Source organism: Mastacembelus armatus, chromosome 15, assembly GCF_900324485.2.
Source record: "Mastacembelus armatus chromosome 15, fMasArm1.2, whole genome shotgun sequence".
In the NCBI taxonomy this organism is placed as follows: Eukaryota; Metazoa; Chordata; class Actinopteri; order Synbranchiformes; family Mastacembelidae; genus Mastacembelus; species Mastacembelus armatus.
Window position 1 is genome coordinate 17,940,341 of NC_046647.1, and position 18,240 is coordinate 17,958,580.

Below are 18,240 nucleotides of genomic sequence, written 5' to 3' on the forward strand. Positions count from 1 at the left end.
GCTGAAAAGTGAACCATTGCCCTAGTAAAAGGCTGTGCCACTCAGGAGTAGTTTTGTTTCTAGGATCTCTCTGTAGTGGCTGGAATTATAGTATCCTTTCCTTAATTCTGCCCAGTCTCCCTGTCCCTGCTGCTGAGAACCACTCCCACAGTGTGATGCTGACACCATCATCCTCATCCTCTTGGAGTCTTTTAAATCCTGTTTGTCAAACTACAAGCAGGCTGTCGTTTGACCTTTCCTGGCTACTGTCTGGCTACTCTGCCATAAAGGCTTCACTGATGGAGGACTGCTGAGATGGTCGTCCTTTCTTCAGGTTTACCATCTCTGCAGAGGACTTCTAAAGCTTTTGTTAGAGTGGCTGGTGGGTGCCTGGTCAACACGCTGACCATTGCCCTTCGTGCCCACTCACTCAAGTTGGCTGAATGGCCAAATCTAGGAAGAGTATTAGTGGTTCCAGGCATAGTCCATTTTTGTATTTATAGAGGCCAGCGTGGAAATGTTTTTTTTTATCCTTGCCCTATGCCTGTACTCCAGACTTGCCAAAACATTTTATTGCAGAGGTCTATAGAGTTTTTTTGGACTTCATAGCTATTTGTCCAGTGAATTAAGTTGCCACAGGTGGACTTCGATTAAGTTATAGGCAGATCTCAAGGTAAATAAACCCAGGATGCCCCTGAACACAATTTGGGGCAAAGAGGCATATCAATTTGCTAATATTTACTAAATTTGCAGATATTTTCTCTTTATCATTAGTTATTGAATATAGATTGATAGGTAATCATGGTAATTCTATTTAAAATTAAATGTATTACACAAAGTGGTCCAAAAGAAAAGGGTTCTGAGTAATTCCAGAAGCCATTGTATGTGTATATGCAAATGTATGAGCATCTGTAAGAGTGTGTGTGTGTGTATGCAAATGTATGAGCATCTGTAAGAGTGTGTGTGTGTATGCAAATGTATAAGCATCTGTAAGTGTGTGTCACGTTCACACACACAAACACACAGCATATTGATCCTATACGTACCTGAGTCCCTTGAGGCTAATTATGCGTCAGACAGCAATTTGCTATGCATTAATGACCACATCCATTAGCTTTGCACTCTTTGATATAGACACACATTAGCTCCTGCTCATTACTATCGCACTTCCTAGAAACGCACACACATATTTATGTTGACACACACACACACACACACAGTTGTGAGAGCAATTACAGTTCACATCTGAGTTTACCCCTGTCACACCTGCAGCCACAGAGACTCCAACCAACTGTTCTTTTGTTTAGCAGCTTTCTCCCTCGAAAGAAAACACACATACACACACATACATACACATACTTGCCTTGAATAAGCAAAGACAGACATAAAGTGTTTGAAACCGTGAATGATCGGGTTTTGTTGCTCCTGCTGTTTTAGCTAAAATAGCACCAGACTTCTCACTGTGTACAAAATTGTTCCCTTGTTCAGTTCAGAGTTCAAAGTACAGGGAGTGTGTGCACTGTAGAAGTACATAATGTGTTAATACAAGGGCTAAAGCTGTTGTGAAAGTAAATGCATCAGGCTAATTAGTGTTTGCTTGGTAACTATCACTTGAATACTTTTTCTCTGACACTATGAGGTAATTACAGTCCACTGTGTACTGTAAATTTAATACAGCTGCAGTGGCAATTTTTGAATAAACACAAATAACAGACTGCATCGATGCATTAACTGCATCGTGGATGAAACATCGTGGATATTATGTTTGACACAATGTATATTTGTGTGTGTCTGATTCTCATTTCAGTCATTGAAGTATTCATTCCAGACAAAGGACCGCCTCTGTTTCGTCATGGAGTATGTGAATGGAGGAGAGGTCAGACAAACACACAGGCACACACACAGTGTGGTGGTTGGTGTGTATGTGGTTGCGCATCTTAGTGTTACTCCTTTAAGCAGCCAGTTAAACCACAACTCTGCCACACTAACTGACACCGATTAGACACTTTACCTATTCTAAGCTCAAAACTCAGTTGAATATTTACAGTATGTATAAAGACACATTTCCCTGCTCTTTTGTCTTAATTTTAAAGAATAATTATTCATCTTAAATACTACATGTATATCAGGGTAATTGCAAGTATTTAAAACTGTGTATGATGAATAAGTGTATTATTTCAAATTATAGTTCAATGGCTATAAAGGTCTCACAAATGAATATATGGTTTTACTGTACATGAGCAATATAGTGTAATTACTGTGCAACAGTAATGCAGCAAAGGGAGGTTTAGATATGCAAACACTCAAGAAGTAGCTAAAGTTTTTTTTTGTTCAATTGCTTTCTAACACAGTTAATTTGCCAACCAACTGGCCTCTCGCTTGCCTTCGCATCTTTCTTTTCTGTTCTGTCCCTCTCCTGCTTGTGTCTATTTATGAACACACCTATGGGGCAGATATAGCCAGAATGACAGTCGGAGACGAAATGAGTTTGGATTCCCCCACTTTTCCATTTCTCAGATTTTTAATCGGGCCGTTTTTGCAATCTTGGTTCATTCCCTGAGTGTAGCTGTCACCTGCTCCCCTCCCAGTTAGTTAAGCAGTTCAGCCAGCGCCAGGCGTGAGCAAACACACACACACTCACACACACACACACACATTGAAAACACCAGCACATACATACTTAGAAAAACACACACAACATATTTTTACCTCAACGGACAAATCGTGACCACACATGCCACACAGATATGCACACACACACACACACACACACACACACACAGCCCATTACAAACCTGCCACAGTCACAGCTGCCAGTACACTGATGAAGGCCCACCTGTCGTGTTATCCCCTCTCACCACACACACACACACACACACACATACACACACATACACACACACACACACCCACACACACCAGGCAAGGTGGAATGCGCACATCACTCCAGTGGCCATATGCAAACCTCCCTGAACAATTAATGGGGAGATGTGTGCCCCTTGGCCTCATGGGTAATTTGTACGACTTGACTGGTGTCGCACAGCAGGCTGGAGTTATTTTGGTGCCACATGTGTAGCAATCTGACAGTGACAACTTGACAACTGACAGCTAGGGAGAGAAAGAGAGAGAGGAGAAGAAGAAGGATGAAGGGAATGTGAGGTGACAGAGGAGAAGCAGGTCAAACCATCTGAGAGATAAACGACTCGTGTACAAGTCAAACTCTTTAAAGCAGGAAAATGAGCCTCTTGCCAGAACCAGAGAAGGATGGATATGAGAATGGAGTAAATGAAGATGGAGGCTCAGGGGGCAAGGCCAGTTAGGCCATTAATGAGTGCTGCACTGCAGGCAGTTGGGATAGGAGGTGGGGGTGGGGGGAGTGTTTGGCTGTGGCAGCAGTGGCGGTCGGCCTGTCTTTAACTAGACTGGTGTATTGATTAAACTCTTGATTTGGCCCCTGTTGCCAAACTCCATGCCAGCCTAACCCAGAGGGTAACGTGGAAGAGGTATGCGAGTATGTGGTGAGGGGGGCTGCTAGATGAAGCGCCAGCTGCCGAGCGCCTCCACCCGCCCTCCTCTGAGACGCCACCCCCCCACCCAACTCCTCTCCACACACACCCCCTGTTCACCCTCCCCTCCGTTATCTATCATCTCAATATGGTGCGGGCAGCCAGTTTGTGTTGTGCTAATTTCCTCCAATAAATCAGTAATTATTGCTGTGCCGTCCCTGCTGTCTCTCCCCCCTTTCTCACTCCATCTCTCATCCTCTTTTCCCTCCTTCTCTTGCAGCTGTTTTTCCATTTGTCCAGAGAGCGGGTGTTCTCAGAGGAGCGCACACGCTTCTACGGTGCAGAGATCGTCTCAGCTCTCGACTACCTCCATTCAGCCAAGATTGTGTATCGGGACCTCAAGGTAAACAGAAGCAGAGTGGGGAGGTGGGTGATCAGTTATTTGAGGGAAACTTTTTAGCCCCTCATCTTTTGGCTTTCCATATTTTTGTTTTGTTTTGTTTTCTCCATGCAGGAGGTGATGAGTGGCTCAGGATGTGTGGTAATTAAAGAGAGGGACAGGGACAGGTACAGGCTCACACTGACATAAAGCAGTAAAGAAGTGTGGGAGGTGGAGGGAGAGAGGGGGGTGCTGATGCCACAGAGGTAGAGAGGTATATGGCTCTGTCTGAGTGTCTGCCTAGCAGCCTTGGCCCCAGCCCTACTCACAGCAGCCAAGAAAACAGGAAGGAGAAAAAGCAGACAGAGAGCAAGAAAAACACTTCAGCCATTACAATTAAAAGGTTGAGTGGCTCCACCACACACCTGAAGTTTATTTCCCTTTGCTGCTCAGGGTTTGTGTGCCTGTGTGCAACACAGTATGGTTTTCCCTACCTGTCTGCCTCTGCTCTCCTGTTCAAAGTGAAAAAACCTTGACTCCACAGTACAAAAAAAAGTACTTTAGTCACTGAACAAAGCAGGCACATATGGCTGTTGATTTTCAGTCACAAATAATGAAAGTGAATATATTATTCAGACCTGCTGATAAAATTCAATGAATTCAAGCTAGTTCTTCAGAAATACATTGTCAAGATTAGTTTTCTCTTCCATTTCTGACTAGTATTGAGATTCCAGTGGTGAAAGTTGCATTGTGAGAATTGCTGTGTGTTTTGTTTCCTTTCCAGTTGGAAAACCTAATGCTGGATAAAGATGGTCATATCAAGATCACTGATTTTGGCCTCTGCAAGGAGGGCATCACAGATGCTGCTACCATGAAGACCTTCTGTGGCACCCCAGAGTACCTTGCCCCTGAGGTAACACTTCTGTTTCCTTATTGTTTTTATTTGTTTGTTTGTTTGGTTTTTGGTTGTCATTGAAGTTTTTTTTTTCTTAGTTTCACCCTCTCCTGCCTTGAACCTCTCCATTATCATTAATTTCCTATTTCTCTTTATCTTCTTTCATAACTTAAAGTGATTCATCATTATTGTTTTTCCACCTTTCCACATTTTTGTAGTGTTGTTGGTCCTATTAGATAGTAAGAGTACAATGGCAGAATAACCTGTTTAGATGATGTAAAATATATTGTCACAGCAGAAAGTATAATATCAATGAATTATGTCTATGTGACAATCCCAGGTGAAAAAAATGAAGTAGGAGTAATTGATTGAACAAATCAACAGCTGCTTAGACCTGCTTACCAAGGTCAATATAAATATTAGTCATACATAAAACAAAATAAACCTTGAATTTGAATAATCTGTTACTTGATATTCATCTCTAACTACAGTATATCATAGATATAAAAAGACATGACTGCTGAATTTAATGTGTATAGATAGTGAAAATGATTATGTACAGTGCAGGTGTTCTGGTTAAAGAACAGCACAATGTAGACCCTGTATGTTGTAAATTGCATTGCACAGGTGACATAAATCTCAGGAACTGTATGTTAAGTCCTGTAAACTGAGCAGATTGTAGTACATAAAAGCATCTGTGACATCCACAGGCGGCCTATCCATTAGGCAGCATTTCTGCACTGTTCAGGGTTTTCAACAGGATGGCCCCTGTGAACTGTGGGTCTCACCCTCTGCACAGTGCCTGTTTATCTAACAACAGTCCTGACTGATTAGTTTAACTACCCGGATTATTACTGATCGTACATTGGTTGTTTCATGAAGGACCTGTGGGAACAAAACATGCTGAGGTGATGAACCTGTTAACTCTTTAGCAACCCCTGCATTTTGTAAGGATGTTTGAAACCTGCTTATAATGGAATCTATGTATGTACATTTCCATCTGCAGATTTTACAGGCAAACTGTTTTCCATAATATCAGGGTGAGCAGTAAATATGCATGAGGGTGTTAAATTGGAAAAGGGCATAGCAAAACACACTCTCACACGCACACACACACACACACCCAACTATATTCTTGTAATAGTTGTTTTTTTTGCAGCCATCCACTGTCCAGCTACCAGTGCTGTCTCACTCAGAGGCCAGCAGATCAACTGGAGAGAGCTTTTCAGGACTGTGGGTGGTAGAGGCAGAGCGATGGAGATGTGGAGATGAAGGCAGGAGGGGAGAGGCATAGTGTATATCCCACTTGAAAAAGTATGGAGGACAATTTGGCGCAGCATTTTGTGCTTTTTTTTTAGCGTCCCTTCCTTTGCGTGCCAAAAGCTGATTGGAGGCTGTTGGTTATTTTTCACAGGATGTGCGTCTGTGTGCATTTATGTGTGTGCGCGTGTGCGCTGTGTGTGTGATTGCAGTAGAAAGTGCGGGCTAAAGCGAGGCAGATGGCGGCAGATGGGCGAGGTTGGAGGAAGGTGCTCGGAAAAAACCTGGAAATCTACACCACCACCGCCGCCGCCATTCGCCCGCCCGCACGCTCTGCTCGCCCGCCCGCATGTAAAAATAACACAGTTTGCTCGGAGCCAAGTTACAGAGATGCAAAGTAGCCGGGATTAAAAAGAGAAAGGGGGAGGTGGGGGTTGAAGACAGAGGAAGATGAGAAGGGAGAAAATATTTCAGGGTTACAGGAGTGAAATTCAGGCAGTTAGTGCATTTACTGTCAGTGAAAAGGGCAGAATAGAAGTGAATAAAAAGGGTTTGTGTCGGCTGGATGCCTGAAGGATACACAGATACTACAGCAGCCTAAAGTGAATAATTCTTCATCTGAACTTGTAAAGCAATAGATTGAATTGTTAGTGTTCGTTCCAAGGAGAGTCAAAAATAAAAAAGATTAATGTGAGATTAATGAACAATAAGCAGTACATGGTCCTTGTAAAGGGATGGAACAGGATCAGAGAAAACACATGGGGAGTTTTTTTTCTCTCTCTGTTTTCTCATATTTTTGTTTTTGACACATTTGGTTGTGGCTATTTTATTGTCGAAAGTGTTGAAGGGGATGGCTTTTTTTTCCATTTATTTACGCCTGTTTGTATTTTGTTTGACTATTGTATGTCAGATATTGTGATTTTTTTTTTTTTTTTTTTTTTTTGCCATAGCAGAAAATGTTTGACAAATACAGTGTCAGCCTTTAGTAAAACATTGTAAATTATCAGAGCTGATGATGACATTTAGATAGAAGGTCTCTATATTACACCAGCAAGAAGTGAGTGTTTGTTCACTGTGCCTGGTATATGAGGTGTGTGTGTGTGTTTGTGTTCCCTGCTGGGTATTTGGGCTGGTACTGCCACAGGCTGTATGTGCCTGTCTTGTCCCATCTAGTCCTGTCCAAGCTGCCAAAGCCCTCGTCCTGCGAGCAGCATCTAACTGCCACATGGCTGCCCCAACAGGGACCAAGATAGGACAAAACCTCTTCTCTTCTTTTTTCCTCTCGTCTCCTCTCCTCTCCTCTCGTCTCCTCTCCTCTCCTGGCCTATTTATTTGTCCTGTCTTTTTCTCAAAAATACACACACAACCAAACATATTCTACACACACACACCCATGCCTCCATGCTTAGGGCTGTGGGGCAACATTCTGGCTCTGTGGTTTAATCTGCTCCCTGCCTGCAACCGAGCTGCCACCACTTTCTTTGGTCCCAGGACGCACACAAACAAAAACACACACACCCTCTTGCACTGATGCGCACATACATATACATGTCCAACTGGAAGGTTTGCATTTGTATACATTTATTTACCTTTTTGTACAAAGACTGAATATACAGGCCTGTAGATCAGCATAAAAAAACAGCCTTGTGAGCTGTTCTGAATTTCATGAGCAGTATGTATGTGTGTGTGTGGTGTGTGTGTATATGTGTCCTTCCTCAAACTGCAGGGACTGAAACACCAAACATCTCCTTCGCCTCACTCTCAAAACTTTATGAATTTGATGAGGACGGATAAATATTCCATCTGCTGTGTGTGTGTGTGTGTCTGACAGTCTCCCAGCAGTCTAAGCCAGTGTTATCCCTCCAGCCGTACCAATCAATAGTATATCTGAAGCTGGAGGCATGATTCGTTCCCCCAGCTCTTCTCTGCAGCTGCCAACAGGGTGACCATCTTAATGCATACACAAACACACACACATTCACACATTAAATAGCACTCATAGCGCTCTTTTTCATTCCACGCACATGTTGACTTATATAGACTGAAGCAGCCGACTGCATCATTAGTAGTTTAGTGTCGGGAGTGTGAGCTCAGTCAGTTAATGACCAGCTTTCTGTCGTACTGAGCTGCTGTGGAAACTCTGCAGTCTGTACAAGTCAACATATGCATGCATAGTGACATTTAACGAGATTTACATCATCTCAACCTTCTTCTGACACTTATTAGGAGAAACGGTGAAGGAACATTAGAGAAGAACAGTAGTTTTCTGCCTACATTTAGAGCCCTTCATAGTATAGGTGTAACTGTAAACTACAATACCTCCTGCACAGAATTGTGGCCTTTATGATGTAGGATTCTTGAACTGTTAATAAGTTTGACAAAACTGATTTTTTTTTTTTTTTTGGCTCAGACAGACAGAAGTAGTATCTCACAGAACAATATGGAAATATCACACCCCTGGATGTTCCCGACTGTAAAACTGTACATTTTTATCACATTGTGTTTTTATTTTCTGCAGTCTAAGCCATTTATGTATTTATGACATCTGTGCAGTCTGCACCTGCCACCTATCTCATTTCTAATACTGATAGATACCAGTTCATTATGCAGTATGTTCCTGCCATTTGCTGTATAGTTTTACCATGTAATTTAAGTTATGGCAAAAACATGTTTTTGTGTATATTTTTGCATGTTTGCATTCATGTGTTAGTATCTTAGTGTGTGCTCGCATCCACTCTGCTTGGTTGATTATTAACTGTGAGTGAGATGTTATTATTATTAATATTGGCAAGATGTACAACATATGCTGTTCTGGCTGCTCTCCAGCCCTGCCTGTCTGTCAGTCACACATGCACTACATAAGCACGCCTGCACACACGTACACTCGTTGCGTTAATAAGCTTATTATGTTAATGAGGGCCTTAGCAGCACCTGAAATATCTCTTCTCCTGTATCTTGCTCCCTTTTTCTTCTCCTCTTCCTCAGTCTTTCAGAGGTGAGCAAACAGGCACAGGAGCAGGTGAGTGAAGACATGATTAAAGAACGGAGAAGGTATGATAAGAAGGGATGGAGAGGCCAATGCAATGAGAGCGGGCGGGGAATTGGAGTAAGAAGGTAGCTCATATGCAACACTTGGATACAGGGGTGACACAGAACCTCTTTCCACACACACTCTCACACACAACACAGCTGCTCACAGTACGGCACCTGTGCTAGCCAGCTAGCCACTCCTGTAGCCCTGACCTGTGCTGTGAGCTGATCCTGCCTTTTCCATCCAGGGACATTTTTGTCTGTCCCTGCCAGGAGAGTGTCAGTTTGCCAGGGAGAGCTGGCAGGGAGCAGAGGGGGCATCTGGTGGGCCATGCCAACACACTGACTCCTTTACTGTAACAGGGGCTTCTGAAGACCCGCCATCCCATGTTTGCCTCTGTGTGTGTGTGTGTGTGTGTGTGTGTGTGTGTGTGTGTCTTAGTGGGTAATGGGAGAAGGGGGCTACCACCTCAGCTCTTGTTATCTTGTAGAGGCAATTCTGCTCATCTCAGGCAACTTTTAATGGTTTCTTTTTAATTATCCCTTGAACAAAATGGCATATTGACTTTCCTTTGCCGTCTTTCCTTGCTCATCTGTCTCTTAACCGAATACCTTGGGCATTCTGTGTTGTCCAATAAAATAAATGCAAGAATGCAGAATAAAAGCAGGTGTTCAATAAATGTAATGGTCCCATTAAAAAAAAAAAAAAAAAAGTGTATCTGTGTCTCTCTTCAGGTCCTGGAGGACAACGACTATGGTCGGGCGGTGGACTGGTGGGGTTTGGGTGTGGTGACGTATGAGATGATGTGTGGCCGCCTGCCGTTCTACAACCAGGACCACGAAAAGCTGTTTGAGCTCATCCTCATGGAGGACATCAAGTTCCCGCGCACCCTGTCATCCGATGCCAAGTCCCTGCTGTCCGGCCTGCTCATCAAAGACCCCAACAAACGGTGTGTACTGGGGGTTAATGTATGAAACTGGATGTTAATTGTAGAGATGTGAAAATGTCTCACTTACTGCTGGTATATCTGATAATTTACCCTGTGACTATGTATGTATGGTATATAAATAAGTGCATTTTTTTCCTTCTATCCACTGATTACTGTAAGAAGTGATCAATGTCTTTTCATCTCTTCTGATAACTTTTATAAGCCCAGTTACTTACCAAGCGCTGTTGCCTCATAGCAAGAACACTTGCCTGTGTGGGGTTTTTTTTTTTAGGGGTTAGGCTAATTGGTGATTCTAAAATGCTCATAGCTGTGAGTCTGAGTGTTGGTCTGTCTTTATGTGTCAGCCCCTGTGATAGACTGGTGATCTGTCCAGGGCGTACCCGCCTCTCACCCAATGTCAGCTGGGACTGGCTCCAGCCCACCCACAACCCTAAAGGATAAGCAGTAGATGATGGATGGAGTTACTTTCTGTTTAGCTCTTTAGCGCAAATTAAATGTTGCTTCCAGGGATCTTAGTTTTGTTCCTCTCCTCCAGGCTTGGTGGTGGACCAGATGACGCTAAAGAAATAATGAGACACAGTTTCTTCTCTGGAATCGACTGGCAGGATGTGTATGATAAAAAGGTATGCAGCGAACACTGTAAAACCACACATAAATAAAGCATACTATAGGTTAGTGGAAGGTCATTCACTTAACTCCCTGGGTTTTCTGGGGTTGAAGTTTTTTTTTTTTTTTTTTTGCATTGCTTGTGTGATGAGTTGTGATTATACAGCGTCAGGGTTAACTCATGCACATATCACAGATGTGTGTATGAGCGCAGGCAGTTGCAAAAAGCACAAGGCATTATGGAGAGGTGTGACCTTTTATTCTGGAGCTCTATCAGTCTGTGCATGTGTTTGCTCATATAACACCACTGAGTGAGAGTCAGGTCCCCTGTGCCAACACCGATCGCATCTTCCCTCCCTCACTGTAGTCTGTTCTCTGTTTTGAGGATCATTCACCCACCTTTCCTGTTCTTCATGTCCGATTTTCCTCTTCTTCTTCTTTCAATGCCTTTCCTCCTCCCTCTTTTTCCAATAATTTCCCTTTCCTTTCACCTATAGTTTCTTTTTCATTCTCTTTCCTATCCTTTCTGTTTTTTGTCCTCACTTCAACACCTCCCTCATTTTCCTGTCCCCTTCAGTCCATTTGTCCCCACTTTTTCCTGTTCCATTTATTTCTCTCCTTTCTTATCCCGTCTTTTCTCCTGCCCTTTTCTCATCTTTCCTTTCTTTTCTCCTTTTGTCTCCACTTTTTCCTTGTTCTGTTCCCTTCATCTCTCTGCTCCTTTTTTCAATCTTTGTCTCATCTCTTCTCCCAGTTGACCTCCCCTGTGGTTAAAAAAAAAAAAAACACACACAAAGCTAACATGGAAATCTTTTTCATTATTTTAGTTCATTAGTTGGCGAATAGATTAGGAGCAGAATCTTAAAGTCAGTAATCAGTGTTTGCAGAACAGAGTGATCTTTAAAGCTGTTGCCTTAAAGGTCATCTAGCCTGCTGATGAAAATCCAAACCTGCTGCTTTTGTGGCTTTTTTTCTGTTCGTCTACAGGACATTGTGTGAGATCCAGAGTTTGATGTCCTTCACACAGCTGCTTTGTAGTTTGGAATAGCGGCACCCAGTGTTGCATACAGTCTAATCTTTGATCTTTGTGTCGCCCTTACCTCTTCGTCTCAGCTGGTCCCTCCTTTCAAGCCTCAGGTGACGTCGGAGACAGACACCAGATACTTTGACGAGGAGTTCACAGCGCAGACCATCACAATCACTCCACCAGAGAAATGTGAGTCTCTGTGCATCTCTTGCTCTTTCCTCACACATGCATGCACAAACATATGCTCATATTAATACTTGACAAAGTCTCACTTTCATTTTTTTCATAGCTGTAAATATTCTCAGTGGATATAGAAATATGGGAATAAAAAGACTGACATAAGTTCATTCAGTGGTTTGGAGTATGAAAATAGCACACATCCCATCCCAAATGTATGAACTTTGTATGAGTTGATACGCCTGGAATAACTTCTGTGGAGGAGGATGTTAATAAATAGTTTGATTGGCTGCATATTTAGTAAATAGAATTTGTAACTCAGCTGATAATTATCAGATTTAGCTTTTCTTTTTTTTTTTTTTTTTTACTTGCTTTGGTAATTGCAGTTTAAACAATTCAGTGCAATCTATTTTCTTCTGGTAAGACATTTCCACTTGAATGAACTAGGCGAACAAACGCTCAAAAGTGCTGTTGTGTGTTTATTCAATTGTCTCTACAATAGTCCTGGGGACACGTACACTTCACAGGCTTCTGAGAAAGATACCGGTTTCAAAATGTTCACCACTGAATTATGCATGAGCTGAACCGATGTGTTTCTCTGCACTAATGTGAGGTTCCATTTGTTTTGTAGGTCGCACATCAAAGACGCACTTGTTAATTGAATCATGTTCAGTTCAAATCTACAGTACAACACACACACAAAGCTTTGCATTGTTCAGTTACATTTGAGACCATAAAATCAACCTTGTAATTTGCTCTTTGATTTTATGGACTTATACTAAACTGACTTTTAATGGTAAACAGTGAGGCTATAATTACTCCTGAATATACTCTTTTCTTTTTTTAGTTGATGAGGATGGGATGGACTGTCTGGACAATGAAAGAAGACCGCACTTCCCACAGTTCTCCTACTCTGCCAGTGGGCGGGAATGAACTGTTCATGTGACATTGTCACAGCTGGTCTCTGAGGTCATCGGTGTGGGACAAAAAGACCCACAGTTTTGGACTGACCCAGGACAACCCTGACTTGAAGGATTTTACCCTTCTCTTCCACCCCTGTTCCTCTCTTTTTCACCTCTCCAGCCCACCTCTCTATTTTTCTTGATTTTTGTGAATTGATTTTTAGAAAGAACTTCCAGATAAAATTACCCTCTAATCCTGCACTGCAGCCCCAGACGATCTGAGCTGTGATGCAGTCATTTATTGTATAATGTCCCTTTAATGACAGGAGCATCACCGGTGGTCTGCTGTGCTTTGACATGTGTCTGTCCTGCAAAACTAAAAACACTTCTGAGCTTGTTAAACAGTTGCAACAGATTTATTTTTACAGATTAGTATTTGTGGCTTCTTCTCTATACAAAGGAGATACAGCCTTTTAATTCATTCTAATCCAGACTGCCGTTACTGGTTGTATCTCAGGCTTTTGCAAACAGATACTCTGACGCTCGGCTCTGATTTGAAATCGTCGGCTAAAAGAATTCTGGGATTGATGCTGCCTGGCATTGAGGAAACAGTTGTCATCAGTGAGCTGAATCCTATACACTTCATGTTATCGAGCAGGATTTGACTCAGGTTTTGCTCAGTGCAATTCATTATTGTTGCTGCTATTTCAACTACTACCACAACTACAGGTACTACGACTCTTACTACTACTATAATACTACTGCTACTATTAAAACCCGGTGCTACATTACTAGCTTAATGCTGCAGGTCATTATACAGGCGCCAGTGACACATCAACCACCTGTATTAACGCCTTTGCTTGTACAGCTGCAGAACAGGTTTGCTCCTCCTCCTAATGTACAGCTATTGCACATCGACTCTGTAGATTGAGATGAGAGGGTGTCATGTTTGTGTGTGTGTGAGGTAATATTATGGTTTTGTGTTTTAGATCACACATCAAAGCACAGCAGTTCAGAAGGCTGAAGCTCACAAACCATGAGCTTTACTACATTACCCACAATGCAGTGTTAAGATGTTTGCTCTATCCATCATCAGAGGTGAAAATGAGAGGAAGAGCATTGGTTTGCATCCCCCTCCCTCCCTTTATAATTTATTTTCTCAGTTGAGTTTCAATCTCTTGATCCCAAAAGGGAAAACAAACGGAAACGGTACTTTGCGTCGAGGAAAGAAAGCTTTACTGTGACATATTGTTATCATGGCTTTGGGAACCACACGACTGTACCTCTGTCTTTGTGCGGGAAAGAGAAACTGCTGCGGGCACAGATCCGCCAGTGAAAAGAGAAGTCCAAGATGGTAGTTTGGGCATTGTAAGGAGAAGAGAGCCAGAGTACAATTTAAAAGCTCTAAGAATGATACAATATGAAATATTTATAATGTGATAATTTATGATGTATTGATGACTGAGGTAACAGCTGATCTCCTGTTTCCTGAGAGTATCTGAAGGATTTTTTTTTTTTTTTTTAAAAGAGACTGGTCTGGCAGGAGGTATGCATCAACTGTTATGGGTTTACACCAATTACAGCAATGGCTATGATATGTGTTCTATTTATTGTTCTACTCATCAGTTTTATATTTAACTTTTTTCTATTATTACATTATTCTAGAAAAAAAAAAAGTTATTTCTTAGGGCTGAGAGGGAAATAAGGCACCTCAAGAAACAAAAAATGGCTGAAGAATGTAGGAGGGAAAGCAGATAGCCTTCCTGCTCCATTGTTTATTGAAATGTTTTTGTGTTTTGTGACCAAAATGTGACAGCAGAGAGGTGATGGGACACATTAAAGACAACTGATGGTTTACCGTATGTTCTAAGAAAACAAAGTTAGTACAAGACTTTATCCACATCCTTACCATGAAGACCTGTGTCATGTCTTTGGATATTGTCACAAATTGGCCTCATATTTAATCTTACCACAGGTGTGTGTTGGCGAAGGCTTAGACAGAGATCAGAGAGAAGGACAAAGTGGAGGTTGAGCAGACCGAACAAGCGCGGCACCGAAGTCTGAATGTGAAGTGGTAAGAAAGGAAAAGACTCACTAATGAACTGTAAGTGCTACTGTTTACTGTAAGTGTGATAAGATAGAGGAGAAAGTAGAATGAGAGGAATATTGTGAGTTTGTAAGGTCAGTCAGTGTTTTCCTGTCAGTTTGGATTGTAGATGAGAAAGCATTTTTCCCCACTAACATTACAGATCAGTCAGACCACTAAACCTCTTTAATGTGTGCCGTCATTTCTCTGGTCTGGACTTTGTCTGCGATCGTTGCGTCGTCACGTCTTCCAGTCTGACCAACAAGATTTAAAATCCCCTCAATTTCTGTCTTCAAACGCCGAGCAAGCCTTATGGTTCAACTCAGAATAAGTCAAAAAAGTTGATATCCAGCACTTCAGAGTAAAAAAAAAAATAAAATAAATCACCAGCTGTTTGAAGTCTCAACAGCATCTAAAAAACATCATATGGCAGACATCACCCTCGATATCTCGATGACACGCATCAAAATGAGAGCACCAGGGGATGTGCTCTTATTAGGTATAGGAAACCGTATTGCAGTATATTTATTTGAATGTTTTTATTGTCACAGATTAATAACTTGAATTTTGTTTTCTATTTATTTGTCATTTTGTTTTTGAGCTTAGCAGTAAGGAGGTGTCACCATGTTTCATTCCTTTTTTTTTTTTTCTTTACAGATCTCTTATGACACATTACCTGTTTTTCCGCTGCTCCATATGCTTAACTCTTGCACATCCATTAAAATGCTATTAGCTCGCAAAGACGCTTTATGGCAGAAAGTATAAAAGGTTGGTGTTGGCCTGCATGCTGTAGTCCTCTGTCTGCACCACCAGTCCTGAGTCAAAGTGGCACTCAGAACTCTTATGAAAAACACTTGTCTGTGATCGATTGAGCCTGTCTGGCACAGCTGAAGCAGCCCAACAGTTCAAAATGAGTACAAATCCCACCCAGCTGGCACCCTTGACAGGCTCAAGCAACACTCCCAAGTATTTGGAAGGATTTCAGCTTTGATTTGACCCAGGTCTGTGAGCGTCTGAGGAGTTCTAGCTGTATGAGCACGCTTAACGCCAAAATCATTAGAAACCAGAGTTCATAAATACTGCTTTGTAGCTTTGGCCACAGCACTTTCACATCCATCACTTTTATATGATTCAGAGGAATCTGATTCAGCCGTGCTTTAAAGGAAGATTTTTAGCTTTTTTATGGTTTTAAGAAAATGAGGATTTTTAAAGCACATCTCCCCTCCACATGTAAGTGCTAGTTTGTAGTTTTTGATGTCTAGAGTTGGCAAGACCTGGGTGATTGTGTTCCACATGCCAGAGACGAGTCAGTGCTGTCACTGCAGAGTCGGCTGTGTACCAGGTTCAGGGGAAATTTTCAATAAATTGGTCAGTGTTCATAAAAAATGTTCACTGGAAAGTGAAACTGAATCCACTGAGCAATCGTTGCAGCTCCATGGATGTCACTGACTCCCTCTCATCTGTTTTTTTGCAAAGTTTCCCTCCAGTGAGCCTCCAACTATCCTTGTTTGATCTGAAGAATCAAGTCCATTTAATGGCAGCAACAATGCCATAGGCTGATTCAAAGGTCAGAGAGCATTAGCAAAATATTTTCCTCCAACTACTGTTGTGGAGCAGGTGGAGCTTAGTAATCCTCCTCATCGATGTTGGTTTTCCTTTTAAGACTATGAATCAGCTGTGGGCACCTGTCAGTAATGTAACCTGGACTCGAGTTGTTGTCACCAACCAGAGGTTCTTGAACTGGATGCTGAAATTCAGTTTCTCAGCTTTACTGGTGCCATTGACTGGTGTGAATCGACATCAATATCTGGCGCTGCACTGACAGTGTCAGGAAGCTGTTAAAGTTGCTGCTATTTGTACTGTACATCTATCACAACAGATCCGACTCCAACAGTATTTGGATAATGTAAAATCCTTTCAAAGACCTCAGCTGCTCTGTATTGATCTCACTTGTTATTGAACCGACAGCAAAGGCCAAAAACCGCACAGCGCCCTCCGCCTGGTGTTTAATGCAGACAAGTAAATGGCTCAAGTGTTTGGAAGGATTTCTGAAAGTATTCAACCTCGTGTCTGCGTCAAAATCCCTCCCCTCTGTTCTCTCTGGTACTAGTCTACTATCATCATGGTTATTAACACGAACAAGCATGTGATGCATTTATTTATAAACAGCAAACAAAAAACTGCAAACGTGCTAATATTACAAAGTGTAACTATGTTTTAATTTCTTGTCCATGTCTATCTACTGTAGCTTTACATCTGTGTGAGACATTTCTGGACAGCTTCCAGCTCTTTGCAGAGTGGACCATGTTTCCCTGAAGCACTGTAACACTGTAGTGAGCGCTGCTCCATGACATGTCAGTGGAGCAGAGCTGATGTTGACTCTGAGACAGTGTCAGGGAAACTCAGCAGATCCAGAAAGATTCACAGAAAAGCAGATCAAACAGCCTTTTTCTGTCCCTCATGCTGTCAGGATGCAGTGCTGCTGGCCAGCGAGGCCACGGGGATGTGAAAACAACAGATTACCATCAACATGAAGCTGTTTTTTACACTGTACATCCTTAGTATTTTTACACATAAAATGTATATGATAGGGATGCACATTATTTTCCTTCTGACAGCTTCAATAAAGCACTATGTCAATCTGCTGTGATTGTTTGCTTTGTGGCTAAAAAGAAATACTTTTTATAATCTTCTGACCTTCAGCTCTGTTAAACTGCTACAAAATAAAAATGAAACATCAAACCAGAAATATTTTCCAACTATGTTTCTGTTATATAAGAAAACAGCTTTAAAGATTTTTACAAGCAGTTATTCCAAAAGCTGGTATTAGTGTAGCAGTAATTCTGAAAATTTGTTAAAAAAGATAATTAAAAAATGAAACTGTTTAAAAAAAAAAAAAAAAATCATCATAGTACCTCTAACCACTTTACATGTGTCCCACTAACATGCTAATGTTATGGAAAATAATTTATAGAAACATTCTCTGTACATTTAAATAGTTTTAAATATATATAATATACATGGTTACGATTTGTTCTGCTGTTCCTGTACATCACCCTCAGTAGAGAGCAACAGTTTCTGTTGTTTGACAGGGGGCTACTTACAGTGACAACACCTAGACCCAAACACAAAAGATGAGGACGAAACAGGCAGGTCACACTCATGTGGACAGAGCATCAAGTCGTCTTGTGTTGGGGAACTGCAACACAAGAAAAACACAGAGCACTTAACCAGTGTCTGAATGTCGAACGTTTCTGAAAATAAATCGGCACAGAATACAGACAGCATGTTTTTCAGCAAAACCAGAACCAGACAGAATCATTAGTCATGAAGGGACAAACATCTTCTTACTGATTTTATTTTAGTAAACCTACGACTATAATGTGCTCCTGGAGAGAAAAGACACCATCGCAAATTAATTTAGCAACAGAACAGTGAGTCAC

At 41.7% G+C, this 18,240-nt stretch overlaps 2 protein-coding genes across 6 annotated transcripts in view; one reads left to right on the top strand and one right to left on the bottom strand.

The window, feature by feature from the left end:
• Nucleotides 1-17,442, top strand: part of akt3a (v-akt murine thymoma viral oncogene homolog 3a) — a 47,999-nt gene extending 30,557 nt beyond the window's left edge. For all 4 annotated transcript variants that reach the window (XM_026309426.2, XM_026309427.2, XM_026309429.2 and 1 more), the window contains 7 exons: nt 1,787-1,855; nt 3,766-3,888; nt 4,649-4,777; nt 9,785-9,999; nt 10,535-10,622; nt 11,719-11,821; nt 12,657-17,442. In XM_026309426.2, the coding sequence (XP_026165211.1) occupies nt 1,787-1,855; nt 3,766-3,888; nt 4,649-4,777; nt 9,785-9,999; nt 10,535-10,622; nt 11,719-11,821; nt 12,657-12,742 (813 nt within the window). In that variant the 3' untranslated portion in view covers nt 12,743-17,442. The remainder of the gene's footprint in view (nt 1-1,786; nt 1,856-3,765; nt 3,889-4,648; nt 4,778-9,784; nt 10,000-10,534; nt 10,623-11,718; nt 11,822-12,656) is intronic.
• Nucleotides 17,423-18,240, bottom strand: part of sdccag8 (SHH signaling and ciliogenesis regulator sdccag8) — a 38,451-nt gene continuing 37,633 nt past the window's right edge. For both annotated transcript variants that reach the window (XM_026309425.2, XM_026309424.2), the window contains one exon: nt 17,423-17,996. In XM_026309425.2, coding sequence (XP_026165210.1) covers nt 17,958-17,996 — 39 coding nt within the window. In that variant the 3' untranslated portion in view covers nt 17,423-17,957. The remainder of the gene's footprint in view (nt 17,997-18,240) is intronic.